We start from the raw sequence: 14756 nt of genomic DNA, 5'->3' as shown, positions 1-14756 counted from the left end.
CCCCCCCCCCAAAAACCATATTTCCATTTTGAAAATAAAACATGCTTCAAATCGCTTAACTATTGTCATTGTAGTGCGTATGTAATGTGGCGCTGCACTCTGATGTTGTAGGAGAAAACATTTGTTAAAAAGTCTATTTAAGTAAGTAGAACGTGTTTATATTTATTTAAAGTTGCGCATTTTGATGTGACGTCACATTTCTCCCCCTCCCGTCACATCGTCACAAAGGTCTGACCCCCCCCCTAGGTAAGTGACGTCACAAATCCAAGTGTGGTCAAAATCAACCCGGCGCTGGAAATGAAACAATTCATAACGAGCCTTGCTGTGCGCGGGGAAGCTTCCGTTTTAAACCATTTGTAACACTTTCTGTAAGCGATGAGGAAATCCTCAGGACTGAAAAGCTCGTGAAAGTTTGAAGCAAAAGTGATGAATCCACACAATGATATTCCTAGACAGTGGCTAAAGGTAGTAGGATCACTCCTCCCGTCGTGTCCCATGCTCGCACACGGCTGTTGCTGTGTGGATAATCACATTGAGTGTGTATTATTATTAATTGTACTTGTGGGGATAGTTACATAAAAACTACGTAAGGTGAACACACCCATATTCTTGGTTCTTTCGGTAAAGTCACGTAGAAGGGAAATTAAAAAAAAGCATTTTTTTTTCTATTTTTATAATTTGAGTAAAAAAAATTGCTTTATTATTTTATTATTTCCCTTCTACGTTACTACCGAAAGAACCAAGAATATGAATCCCTGCAGTCACGAAAGCTTTAAATAAAAAAAAGTGAACATACCCCTTATATTCCTGCATACATCCGTGGAAAAACTACGAGATTACACTTAATTTGTTGTGCAACAATCGGCCACTTTGGTGTTTAATTTTTTTTATATCAATGACCACCCCCTCCACCCAAAGATCCCCCGTGTAGCCTTAACAGACTGTTGGGGCAAGTGCAACAGCAGGCGAGCACCTTTGAAGGCCGGCATGGTTACACGAGGGGGTGGGTGGGCCAGCACCACGCCCAGCCGCCTTTGTCTCCCCAGTGGCGATGATTTTACACAACGCACCGGGTACTCATTTGAGGCCGAGTCGATCTAGGGGAGGCTCAGGGACCGGCTCAGATAATCGTCACTGGTGTTGGTGGCCGTGAGCGGGAATCGAACTCTGGTCGCTGGGTTTGTATCGCAAGCACGCTAACCGCTGCACCACCGCTCCCCCCATCTGAATCACGCCACGTGATCACTTCCGGCATATCCATATTTGGACATATCACGTGATGCACAATCCCCCCCCACTTCCCCCCCCCACTCCCCCCCCCCACTCAACCCCCTCCCCACGTGAGAAACCGTCGCGCGCACGTGACTGTGGGGGGTGGGGCAGGGGGATCGACAGCTCCTCCCCCTTTACAACCCCGCCCTCTGGGGGCCCCTCCCCTCCTACGCCGATGTTTATCCGTAGTATGAAATATAACGGGGCGCTCGGGCCTCGCGCGCGACACCGCAGTTAGGGTAGGCGGCACTCATTGCATTTACCAGCGCGGATACGCACAGGCGGGTCTATGTGCAGTAGCTTACACACAGTGTGTATACACACACACAGACACACACAGAGAGACAGGGAAAGCACTGTACATAGGACGGGGCCGGTGCGAGGCGGTCCGAGGCGGATTTTTATTCATCAAAAACTATGTTTCGAAGGCTTTTACAGAAGGCTCCGGTGGGTAAAATGTTTTCCTCGTGGGCGGTGACGATTTGGTTGGTCGTTGTCACTGAGACTACGTACGGCTCGCTGTTGGGATTGACGAGACTAATGCGAGGCCTTAACAGTGGAGGAGGAGGCGTCGGAGGCGAGCAGGTGCATTGTGTGTTAATGAGCCGCGTTAATTGACGAGCAATTAACTGCTCACCCGAGGTGAGCGTGCTCTGTGGATGTGTGGGATCGTGTGTGTGTGTACGTGTAAGGAGCGGTGGCGGAATGGTTAGCGCGCCGTGCGACGAATGGGTTCCAACCCGGGTTCGATTCTCGGTGGCACGTGGTTGTTGTGAAGCCTGTGCCGAGCCGTCCCCTAGGTCGACTCGGCCTTAAATGGTTGACCTAGACAGCCTTGAGTAGCAAGCTCCGGCGTGCGTGGGCTTTGTCAAGTGTTGGGGAGACAAAGGTGGCCGGGCGCGGTTCTAGCCACGCCACTGCGTCTGCTGCCATTGACGTGCTCGTTAATGGCATTTGCCGAAAGCAGCCTGCTGTGTGTCCACACGGGGTTCGTGTGTGTGTGTGTGACAATGTCTTGTAATAATAACACACGAATCAAAGGCGATGGTTGATTGAGAACCCTGGGGCAGAGCTCATAGTACAACGTATTAGAGCCTGAACCAGGTGAGCCTTGTACGATAGCCTGAAGCAGGGGAGCTGAGAGCCTGAAGCAGGTGAGCTGAGAGCCTGAACCAGGTGAGCCTTGTACGATAGCCTGAAACAGGGGAGCTGAGAGCCTGAAGCAGGTGAGCTGAGAGCCTGAACCAGGTGAGCCTTGTACGATAGCCTGAAGCAGGTGAGCTGAGAGCCTGAAACAGGGGAGCTGAGAGCCTGAAGCAGGTGAGCTGAGAGCCTGAAGCAGGTGAGCTGAGAGCCTGAACCAGGTGAGCCTTGTACGATAACCTGAAGCAGGTGAGCTGGGAGCCTGAAACAGGGGAGCTGAGAGCCTGAAGCAGGTGAGCTGAGAGCCTGAAGCAGGTGAGCTGAGAGCCTGAACCAGGTGAGCCTTGTACGATAACCTGAAGCAGGTGAGCTGGGAGCCTGAACCAGGTGAGCTGAGAGCCTGAAGCAGGTGAGCTGAGAGCCTGAACCAGGTGAGCCTTGTACGATAACCTGAAGCAGGTGAGCTGGGAGCCTGAAGCAGGTGAGCTGAGAGCCTGAAGCTGGTGAGCTGAGAGCCTGAAGCAGGTGAGCTGAGAGCCTGAACCAGGTGAGCTTCTGAGAGTCTGAAGCAGGTGAGCTGAGAGCCTGAACCAGGTGAGCTGAGAGCCTGAAGCAGGTGAGCTAAGAGCCTGAACCAGGTGAGCTGAGAGCCTGAAGCAGGTGAGCTGAGAGCCTGAAGCAGATGAGCTGAGAGCCTGAACCAGGTGAGCTTCTGAGAGCCTGAACCAGGTGAGCCTCTTATGAAAAGATAAACCAGATGAACCTCATTTGAAAGCCTGGACTGCTTTAAGCTCCATTAGGAAGTGAACTCAGAAATCGATGCCCTTATTCAAAACGTCGCATCTTGATGTTAAAGTCGGTGGTGAAACATCTTAAGCCACCGGTGAGGAGTTTTATTGGAATTTGATCATTACAAGATAAACACACTATCTTTGTAAACCTGATAACCATGTTGGGTGGTGGAGGGTTCATGAAAATAATTTTGGAATGACCCCAAAAAAAACCCAGTATGGATCATTGCATTGGCTGTGATAAATTACGTTTTAAGTGAGAGGGATCTTTGATTATGTTGCTTAACTCAACTATCGAACGTGCAAGAGAGAGTCCTTTTGTCAATACATTGCAGCACGAGAGAGCCCCCCCCCCCACGCTGTTGGTCGTTCCTGGACGTCATTTGACCTCTCAGGCGGCAAGTCTGGGACTGTGAAGACAGGGAGCATAGATGTAGAGTAGAACAATGCAGTTTGGTGCACTGTCATCTGCTGCTGCCCCCCACACACAGCCCATCACACGTAGCCCCCCACACATAGCCCACCACACAGCCCCCCACACACAGCCCCCCACACATAGCCCCCCACACAGCCCCCCAAACATAGCCCCCCACACAGCCCCCCAAACATAGCACCCTACACACAGCCCCCCACACATAGCCCCCCACACATAGCCCCCACACATAGCCCCCCACACATAGCCCCCACACATAGCCCCCCACACAGCCCCCCACACAGCCCCCTACACAGCACCCTACACACAGCCCCCCACACATAGCCCCATACACACAGCACCCTACACACAGCCCCCCACACAGCCCCCCACGATAACAACCTGCTGTGCACGCTCGTTAACCCATCCAAGTAGGTACAGTACTATCCAGTTCCTGCATCGTTTCTGAGATCTGACAATTTCCAGCACGCTCCAGATGATCTGGTTCGCGGCAACATAGCACGTACACATGACCAACATAGCACGAACATATGACCAACATATCACGAACATATGACCACCATGGAGCGAGGTGGATCGTCGCCTTTCAGGACCATATAGGAGGGAGGCCTTCCTCCAACAGTGAATTGATCACGGTTGCTGATGATGATAATGTGGTTCGTATTTCTAACCCCTGCTGAGGTGCGTAAAGTAATCTAGTACCTGTTAGTGTATGGAATTAGTGATCAGGCAATGGTGCTCACAATAAGAATGTGGCAATTATGAGTGTCATTCATAATAGTTTTTTTAGGTCAGATCACGTGAGGACAATTCAAATGTGTTTTGTACACCCTCCTCCACCCAGCACAACTGAATAAAGTTGCCACGTGAACTAAAGCGCCACTCTCTATTGCTCCAACACACTTCTATGTTGAATAGCAGTCAATCAGTCAGGTCGTCCGATGTTTCGCTGGTAGCTGCAACTAGCATCATCAGAATTGAACTGCTGAGATAAGTATCACCCAACATATTGTTGAGCCCAGTGACAATCCGATTAAGTATGATCCCAGGCATTGTTAAAGCAATGCCTTTTTAAAAATCTTGTTTATCCAGGGGAAAAACCCTCGCTGAGTCTTAAGATACTGGAGTGGCCTGCATAGGGGATGTTTAACCACATTCATTATAAGACGTCTTCAGTATGCGCAATGTGGAATAACACGCATAGTTCTGAACAGATAGATTAAGTAGCCACATATTGTAGTGTCATCTCCTGGCCACCTGTCAGCTCATTGATTTCACACACCGGTAATCCGCCAACCTTTGACTCTAAAACATGCACCACAGCGCCCAGCAAAATACTCTATTCTTACTTCCTAGTTGTGCTGTGGATGTTGTATGACGTGTTAATCCTGGAGGTTTGTGTAAAATATTTTTTTTATTTTCAGTGGGTAACCAATTATGTGATACTTACGATGTTGTCTCTGTTGTTTGGGCCCTGTGATGAGGCTGTGTTTTGTTCACCCCGTCTGTATGTTTGTGTTGTAACCCACTGTATATATATACACACAGCACTTTCTTTGTGTTGTGTGCTGTGTCCATATACTCCTTTCCAAATTGTATCACTGTGTTCCAACTCGCTGTTCATGAGCGATGGGTAATTCCGTGTAATATCTATCCAGTGGCAACACATAGACAAATATAGTCCTGTCTGTTTAATCTTGCCTCTCGTACGATTAAGGGCTGTGCATGTTTTTAATAATTTACAGCCCCTTGCCAATGCACTTCTGCATGAAGGTCTCTCCATGGCTTGGAGTTCGTGGGCAGTGTTTGACCGCACGTCACCCTGGTCAGTGCCGATTGGTTAATGGGCAGGAATTCGTACCGGTTTGTATGAGACGAGCCTCTTACGTGAACTTATTGGGTCCATAGCGTCATGTGTGAACCCACTGTACCACTCTTCCCTCCCCCTATTAGACCGTATGAGTCACTTCTCTGCAAGAAGGCATTGTGTGCCAAATCCCATTTTCAACATTATCAACAGGCAAGTTGTCTTTTTTGCTCAAATGAGCGTAGCGTGGATGTTCACGTCTGTTGGCAGTCACAAAGCAGTTGTGAAAATTCCACATTGCCTTAGAGGAGGGTGGGTCAAGCCTACCCACAGGGTGACTTGCCAGAAATTGGTATTAATTTCACGGACCCTGGAGGGGGATTACGTTACAAATTGACTCTTTAAAAAAAGATATTTGAACTCGCGTAAATCCTATTGCAAGTGGAGAAATACAACCGCAGTGCTAACCCACCAGAATGATTATACTCCGGTACATGCTGCAGTGTTCAGTGGCTAACCTATATTTTATGTTTCGTCTCTCTTTGGGAAACAGACTTCGATTCGTCGATATTAGTAACTCTTTATTTTTCATAGGATAGCTACACTGAGTGTCAAGACTCTTTTTTTTTGTAGGATGGTGCAGATTTGGATGTTTGGCTAATTACATTAAAGAGTGTTTGGCTTATGGGAGGAGGCTTGTGGGAGGAAACCACGCAAATCAGGGAGTTAATGCTCAAAGCGCTACGTGGATCGATTCGAGAATCCATTGCGATAATGTAATCTCTAGGCCACCTCATGGCTCAAGCCTACAATACCTGGCATTCCCAGGCACTCACCCAATCAGAGCACTAACACGGCTCAACCCAACTTCCTGCGAGATCTGTTGAGATCGGGGACATTTCAGGGTTATTTGATATCAGACAAAAAGAGACTTTTGTTGCCTTAAGGCAACGTTCAAAGAAACATTACTGATTGACTGGCTTATAATATGACTACAGTAACACACTATTGTTCCTCCCACGATACCCTTTGCATAAAGAGCCGGAAACAAGTGTCGGGATCGTGGGTTGTCGAGCCGGCTTTGGCTCTAACTATGGACGTCTGCCACATTGTGTCTAGAAGTATAGTAATAGGTTTTTACCCTTTCAACTGGTACAAAAACTGACACCTTTATACAAGGGATCATGTTTGCAATAATCACAATACAAACAGTCAAAATGCAAACAAAAAAGAAACAACTCTGATAATGATAATGATATGCACTGTCCTTGAAGTTGATTGGTCCACACCCGAGCTTTTCTTAGAGCCCAGTCTCCACTGATGTTGGACCAGATGACGCCAAAAGGCGTACAACTCAAAAACAGCGCACCATCAGAGTATTGAGAGCTCGGGGTAAGCATTTACACTATGAGACCTCCTTTACCAGTGGCAAAAATATAGTAATAGGTTTTTACCCTTTCAACTGGTACAAAAACTGACACCTTTATACAAGGCATCATGTTTGCAATCACCACAACACAAGCAGTCAAAATGCCGTGCGAGGTTCAGCGTGGAAACGGGAGTGTCGCAGGCCACGCTTCGTGCGACTTGAGTCCAAGGTTCGCAGTCGGCGCACCTTGGACACCCCCGTCCCAGTTCCCATGGTGATGTTGCAGTGAGGGGGCAGTGTCAGAAAGGATTGTCGGACGCTCCGTGGAACGTGCACTCTGTGATAATGCTGGAAGGTCATCCTTCTTCCGAGCCCCATCGTTGCATTGGGGTCGGCTGCTCATTCTTATTTTTGTGCCTTCTCAACTCGCACCCATAACACTGGTCAACAACAAAAGAAAAAAAAATTCTGGCCTGGACTTTTGCAGCTGTTTTAGACTAATTTCAGGGTACTGATTCCAAATCTGATCTCAGATTTGCTCTATCACATCTTATTTTTATGCTATCGGCATACCCCATTTTCATTGATTTTACCCGAAATTAACTCTGTCACTTACGATTGCAAGTTGTTGCGAGTCAGTGACTGCTTTAGTGTTAAAATATGGTGCTGTATATTTAGAATAGTGTGTTTATAATATCATTTTATGTAGATATCCACATTTTGTTTAATATTTTTCTTCTGCAGTTTTTATTGAAAATGCAATATTTGATATGTGATAGACATTTGATAGGTGATAGACAAAAACTGATGCCAGATTTGGAATCAGCACCCCAAAATTACCTTAAAACCGTTGGAATACCAGAAAAAGTGTGTTGACCAGTGTTATCCTTATCGAGATCCGTCGACTCACATACAGATCTATAGACTCACACGTGCATGATTCGTCGACTTACATAGACAACCATCATCTTACACATCGAGACATGTGTATTATTCTAAGCCCAAATTCCTATTCTCAGGTTTTTTCGGTAAAGTCACGTAGGTAAAACATTAAAAGTAATGAAAGTAAAATAAAACAAAACAAAAAATAAAAATAAAATTCACGACGTTTCGGAGGCAACACAAGTCTCCGTCATCAGGTGGGACCGTCACAGCCAGATTAGCTGCATCAAGTGAAGCAATGATTCAAAATGTAATCCCTTATAAGCAAGTTGAAGGGGGGGAGGAGAGGGGGGGGGAGTTCATCAGAATGTGGTAGCCAATGAATGGAACGTATCGGGAGGGAGGGGGGTGGGAGGGGGAGGGAGCCAACAACATTGCAGTCACGAAAGCTTCAAATCCAAATTCCTATTATTGAATGCGGTCGACTGCTTGAATATTTTTCCTCCATGCACTGCTGGGGTGCCACAGTGGCAACAATATGTTACTGCCTTGTCTGGTACACAACAGGGCATGAGTTCGATCCTGACCCTGACACCTGTATTTCTGGAGTTTGCATGTTCTGCCAGTGGTCGCGTGGATTTTTCTCCGGGTCATCCGGTTTTTCCCTCCACATTTAGAAACGTGCGTTTTGGATGAAAATGAGCTAATGACTCAGTGAGCTTCACCTGGTAAAATAAATAAAAATGATATGCTTTGCTCAGCTAGTCACATCCAATGTTCTCATCTTGCCCCACGGCATCCTTCCATCTCGCCCTCGGGTCTCTGCCTACTCCTTCTGCCCTGCACCCCTTCTCGCCACATGCCCAGACCATCTAAGTCTCGCTTCTCTGACCTCGACAATATTAGTAACCCCTGCTGAGGCTATAACATCTTCTGTCTCCTTTCCCTTTGAGATATTCCCCAGATGCATTCAATTGTAGGTCATTGGATGCCACAAGCATCCCTGTACAACGTGCACGGATGTTTTACGCTGGTGAGCATTCATACGGCGTGGCCTTACTTTGAAAGCTCTGAGCAGCTTGGCAAATTGTCAAATACTGTATTGCTCTTCTTGGTTCTTTCGGTAAAGTCACGTAGAAGGGAAATAATAAAATAATAAAAATAAAACAATAAAATTCAATTCTCACTACGTTTTGGCCACAACGCAAGCAGCCGTCCTCAGGTGAAGAACATTGTATTGCTACCAAGATGTTCGTACATCCGAACGATGAACATCATGGTCCACGTGTATGTATGGCTATCACACGTTCCAGGCATAGTGGTGCACGCTCCTGTAATACATATCTTTGTAAGGAGAGGTTCGTGGATCATGCAGAAATGTGTGAAACTCCCAAAGCTGATGGGCTGTGAGGTGGCCACTAGGTGGCAGTGTGGCAGGTCATTCTGTTCACCCGCTCGCGTTCTCCCCGTGGTCGTCTGGATTTTTTCCCAGGTCCTCCGGTTTTTCCCCTCCACATTTAGAAATATGCTTTTGGAATATGTTGCTGCTATAAATTTGCACGTGATAAACCACTTCGTTCAGCTATCATTAGTAGCCAGTTCACTTCTGAAAAAGAGCTACATAGCTCAGTGGGCCTTATGTGGTAAAATCAAAATAGTTTTTGCCTTATCCCCATGACATCCGTGGGTTTTCTCAGGGTAGCCCGAATCAATCCCGCGTGAAAGAACGTACGCTTGAAATGGAGTTGAATCAAACATCCCGATGCAGGATCCTCATGGAAAAAATGTCTTGATACTTGGTGAAGTTTCCTCAAATGAGTACACGCCGTGACCATTATTACAGTACAAGCTGTAACAACTCCTGCAGTGCCTCATTAAAACAAACACGAGAGTACAGAGAGACCCCCGTATTTATAGCCCCCAAGTAGCGTGCTCTAAGTATGCCTTGTTGCTACACACATGTGTTGAGAAGGTGTCCCCCCCCCCCCCAAATTACATGGCTAAAGATGTTATTTCGGCAAATTGTTCTGGCTCTTTCTTTGGCATTGCACTCAAGGAGTCTTAATCACGTGACAGATAGCTTCAGAACTATATGCAGCTCCAGCTCCGCTCCCTTGGAGTCCGTTGTTGAGTTGGGGGGGGTGACGTTGAAATGCATTAATTTGCTTCTCCCAGTAATTGTCTGCATCAGTCAGCCGCAGCAGACGCTTTGCCACCACTGTTGTTGCCGTGGCTTTTCCCTTGGCCGTGCCACCACGATCGAGGAGTGACGGTGACCAGCTCGCCGCCGCCACCACCGCCAAAACCCCCGTGGCTCGGGGCGAACGGATTGTGCGGGGACTGCGAGGCGACAGCGGCGGTGGCGGTGACAGCGAGCCCGGCCCTTAGCCAAAGACGCGTCGTGTAGGAGAGCACGTTGAGAGATGGCCGAGGCCGGTGGGTTGGGGGGGTGGTGGTGGTGGTGCTGTGTTCGGAATCGGAATGGTGGAGGAGCACGGTTGCGGCTCATGTGTCACTTTGACGTTGTGTGCACGTGCAGGTTTGGGAATCCCCTAAATGTCCCCCACACACCCCCCCCCCCAAAGCAGTAATGGGTCGGTGTAGGAATGTAGTGTTTCTGCCCTGCTTTGTGAGTCTTTCAATTGCCACGATTTGGTGTCATGATTTTATTTGAGAATCAATCGTTTATTTTTATTTTTCGTCTTCTTCCGGTGTGGTGATTGTAGAACCGATACTGCCTGCAAGGTTTTTTTATTGCTTGTCCACAAACTGCTTTTGTGTGCGTCTTGGCGACTAACCACGGTTCCGGAGCCTTTCCAAGTTTGCCATTCTTCTCCACTCAAATACAGATCGAGTTCTTGCACGCCGCACATGACTGATGATGGCTAAACATGGTCCACACGATGACTAGAGCGTTGACTACAATTTAAAGCCCTCGCTGACGCATGGGACAAAGAGATTCGCGTTTATACATAACGCACACGCAAAATCTTGAATATGAATTTCAATCGCCGCGTTATATATCTTGTAGGACGTGTTTAGTAATAAGGATTGTGCAGCAATGAACACATTAATGCGGTTTATTTAAGAGAGAACATTGGTGAACATGTAAAGGTGCAGTGGGTTTGCTACCACTGGACTTTGCCACGGTGTGAACGAGTTACAGCGTACGCATACGAAAACAAATCCGCCCGTTGAGATGTACGGTTCACCTAATTATAAGCATAAAAATCTATTTTAATTCATGCATCTACACATCGCTGCATGCATCGTGCGGCGTTAGTTTCTTAGAATCATTCATCAGCTCTGATGGTGGTCGGCACATGCGCGTGCTATTTTCAAATTCGTCATAACGCCATCGTAGTAGCCTTGGGAAAACGTGCGTGGCCCAGTTTTCCTACACCCCTGAGGCTATTAAGCTCAAGAAAAAAAAAGATCTCTGCAATTAGAGGCGCGTTATTTTTAACGTTGAACGACACAACAGCGTGCGTTGGGCCGCTTACCCCACTTACGAACGCAGAGACCACAACCCATAGGCTCCCAGCGGCAATGGTACCACCTTGACTTGGAAAATATATAATAGGCGACGTTTCAGGCAATGACACGGCTTCATAGCGTTGTAATGCCGTCACGGTTATATGCTGCAGGATGTATATGCTATGAAGAAGGGCCATAGCACTAAACGTCAGGGGTGCTGCGGTGGCGAGATGTTAACTCCTTTGCCTGGTATACAGGAGGTCGTGGGTTTAATTCCCACCCTGACACCTGTATATTTGGAGTTTGCGTGTTTTCCACGTGGTCGCGTGGATTTTTCTCCAGGTCCCTCCGGTTTTTTCCCTCCACATTTAGAAGCATGCTGTTAGAGTATTTGGCTGCTTTAAATTTCCACGTGATAAGCCACTTCGTTGAGCGATCATTTGTGGCCAGGTCGCTTCTGAAAAAATAGCTACATAGCTCGGTGGGCCTTACCTGGTAAAATAAAAAATAGTTTAGTTTAAACGTCACCTATTATATATTTTTTCCATTGAGGTTGCTGTTGGTTGTGCTTGTGCACCAACCAGCGAATGCGGGATCACCACATAATTTGTCTGGCAGTGGGACTTCCGTGCAGTATGAAGAGTGTTGATTGTGAAAGTGATGAATTTTAATGTCTTGGGGGAGGAGGCGCGGGTGACGTAATGGTTCGTGCACTGAGCTGTGAACAATTCCCAGTGCGCCCCCACTTCTCCCGGTCTCTCTTCTGACCAGCGTGGCTAAACAAATCACTTAAATACAGAAACATAGACTGAGATGTCTTCATTCAGAGTGGAATTGCAAAGGGCTGTAAAAGATAATAACTTGAGTTAAGGGATATGTTCCGCGGAGACGCGTGCACTGTTTATTTCACGTGCTTATTTTGTAAAAATATATATATGATCAAAACTGTTGAACATTGATCGTGGCTGAGAATATGAACACACACGTCAGCATGTTGGAACACTCCAGCCTGCTACTTCACAAGTGAGATATCTTCAATACGGATCATATTTCCTGAAGAAGGAAATGCTGACGATTTAGCATCTGCACAAAGGCTGTATTAGAGCTCTTCACACATTTTTACGTGTTATATGAAACTCGTGCTTTTTTAGCGTGCACTATTATTATTCTGTTATGATGTTTTATTTTCATCATTTGCAGATTTGATTGACACAAGGATATTACAGTAGTAGTAAACAGCATGGAATACTGCTCCATCGTGTTAGGCTTATATCGCCTACGACCAATTTACCCCAAATGCACCCAATTGCATCATGTCTCGGACGCTAAGCAGGTTTGTTCCTGCTTAGTTAGAGCTAGCCAGAGCCTGACTAGCAGTACTTGAGTTTTACCTCTTTGTATCCGTGGGTTTTTTCCTTCAATGCGACAAAGGCAAACTCGCTCTGGCCAAACATACCGATGCAGAATGTGCCTGAAGGAAAGTTTCACCAAGTCCCATTCCCCGGTGAGACTTTCCCAGGAAAATAATAGCATATTATTATTATAATATATGGACTGAGAAGTATTTGCATGCCACTAGACCCAGAGTTTGTAGCCTATCGGACAAGAGTAATTTGAAAATAATGACACCAAAACGCCTTTATGCCTCACGAACAACAGGTGAGTTTTGTTTCGTTTTTTAAGGGTTTAATTTCTTTGAGCGAAGCCTGTGTTGAAGCACCCTGGTGAGTTTCAGCTGGGTTGAGCTTGATCGTGTGTCTCGCAGAGGCTGTTTTTCTTCCTTAATGTCCGCTTCCTTTCCACCGCCAAAAAGGCGCCCCTTTGTGTTTGTGCCGAATGTTAATTATCGGGGGCCGCATGCTTTTTCTGCACCGCGGCTGTACCCTTAACAACTGCGCTTCCGTGCGGACGATTCTTCTGCCAAGAAAACGTGAATGAATTACTGTAATCGGTCAGTGGAGTGCGAGTGGAAGTTTCGTGCCCAAATGAAGTTTTCAACTTTTTTTTTTGATGGAAAGCGTAACCCAAAACCGTGACCACATCTCGCACTGTGTTTCGATGTAGACTCCAGGAAAACCGGGCACAGATGACCCCTCGGCAGATGCCAACAATGACTCCTCGGAGGTAAGATGATGGCGTACACACCTACAACTCACGTTTGTGGTCGCCGGTCGGAGAGAGTGGCAGGGAGTGTAGTGCAGCAGATGCACGAAGGTGTGTTAGGAGGCAGCCACTGGCTTTTGTTTCAGTCGTCGGATGAATCACTCAACGTATTAATATCACAATTGCCCTGTTTTATGCAAATAAGTTGTGCAACTGCTTTTTTTTAAGCGGTGTCTCTTTAACAGCCACTGCTTAAATTGTGTTCTTCTATTGATTTATATTTAGTTTTTACAGTGTTCCTGATTAGAACGGTTTCTTATTTTCGGCCGTAAAACACGCAGCATCCTAAATTGTATTTTTCAGCAAAATACAGAAAGCTGCATAATTTATTTGTCCTTTTGGCAAGGAGGATAGTTTTTTTTTTGCAGGGATGTATACCTTATTTTATCCATTCTATCGATTTCACAGCAACTTTTATATGAATGACCGATGGTTGTTTGGATAAAATAAAAGTGAATAGGCATCCTCGGTAACTACCGCCTATAACTTAGCTCCACCTTGAGCTGTGATATTATGTGCCCTTTTGGGCAACAGAGGACCTGCATTGAATCTTCCCCCAAGCCCCCTATGTTAATAACTACACTGCTGATTCAGGTTTGGGGTGATTGCTATGCTCCATTACTGACCGCGGAGGGAGGATACGTTGGAGGGATGACACAATGGAGGCATAACACAATGGAGGGAGAACACAATGGAGGAAGAACACAATGGGGGGAGAACACAATGGGGGAAGAACACAATGGAGGGAGAACACAATGAAGGGAGAACAATGGAGGGAGAACAATGGAGGGATAACACAATGGGGGGGAGAACACAATGGGGGGAGAACACAATGGAGGGAGAACACAATGGAGGGAGAACACAATGGAGGGAGAACACAATGGCTCTCAGGGGGAGACCTGAAGACACAATTTTCCTTTGCGGTGCAAGATTGGGTCATGTGGTTCTGCAATCATATATCCAGTGTCTATAACATTTTCCCACAATTAAGTTACCAAAAAATGTAAATAAATCTCCAATATATGGGTCTCGGGGAAGGAGCAGTGGTATAGTGGTGAACCTGGCGAGCCAAGTTTGATTTCCAGCCATGGATAATATCACTGGCGAGCGGTATCTGAACCGGTCCTGCCCCCCCCACCTTTCTCAATTTGCACTGACCAACATGGTGAAGTATGCGGAAATAAAATAAAAACCCTATAACTGACATAGCATGAGAGGCCTTCATCTGTCGGTGGAATGAGAATGGATTTAAATGTTTACATTTTATGGGTTGCAGTCTCCCCTTCAAATAAAGACTTCATCTCATTTCACAGTATACTATTCATTTCACCGCGCTTTATTGAACCAGGAATTATCCCACTGAGATCCATTATTAAACGGGACGCCCCTCTGGGCGTGCGCATCCGCCACGAAGGCACG

General features: G+C 46.7%; 1 protein-coding gene across 2 annotated transcripts in view; it reads left to right on the top strand.

The window, feature by feature from the left end:
• The first annotated feature begins 1513 nt into the window (after positions 1-1513).
• The window catches only part of EEA1 (early endosome antigen 1), a 49346-nt gene continuing 36103 nt past the window's right edge, over positions 1514-14756 (top strand). The window contains exons 1-2 of one of the 2 annotated variants that reach the window (XM_078861031.1): positions 1514-1719; positions 13239-13298. In XM_078861031.1, the coding sequence (XP_078717157.1) occupies positions 1690-1719; positions 13239-13298 (90 nt within the window). In that variant the 5' untranslated portion in view covers positions 1514-1689. The remainder of the gene's footprint in view (positions 1720-13238; positions 13299-14756) is intronic. The other variant, XM_078861032.1, reaches the window with a different exon arrangement.

Source organism: Lampetra fluviatilis, chromosome 11, assembly GCF_964198595.1.
Source record: "Lampetra fluviatilis chromosome 11, kcLamFluv1.1, whole genome shotgun sequence".
Classification (NCBI taxonomy): domain Eukaryota; kingdom Metazoa; phylum Chordata; class Hyperoartia; order Petromyzontiformes; family Petromyzontidae; genus Lampetra; species Lampetra fluviatilis.
This window is presented reverse-complemented; position numbering and strand designations above follow the sequence as displayed.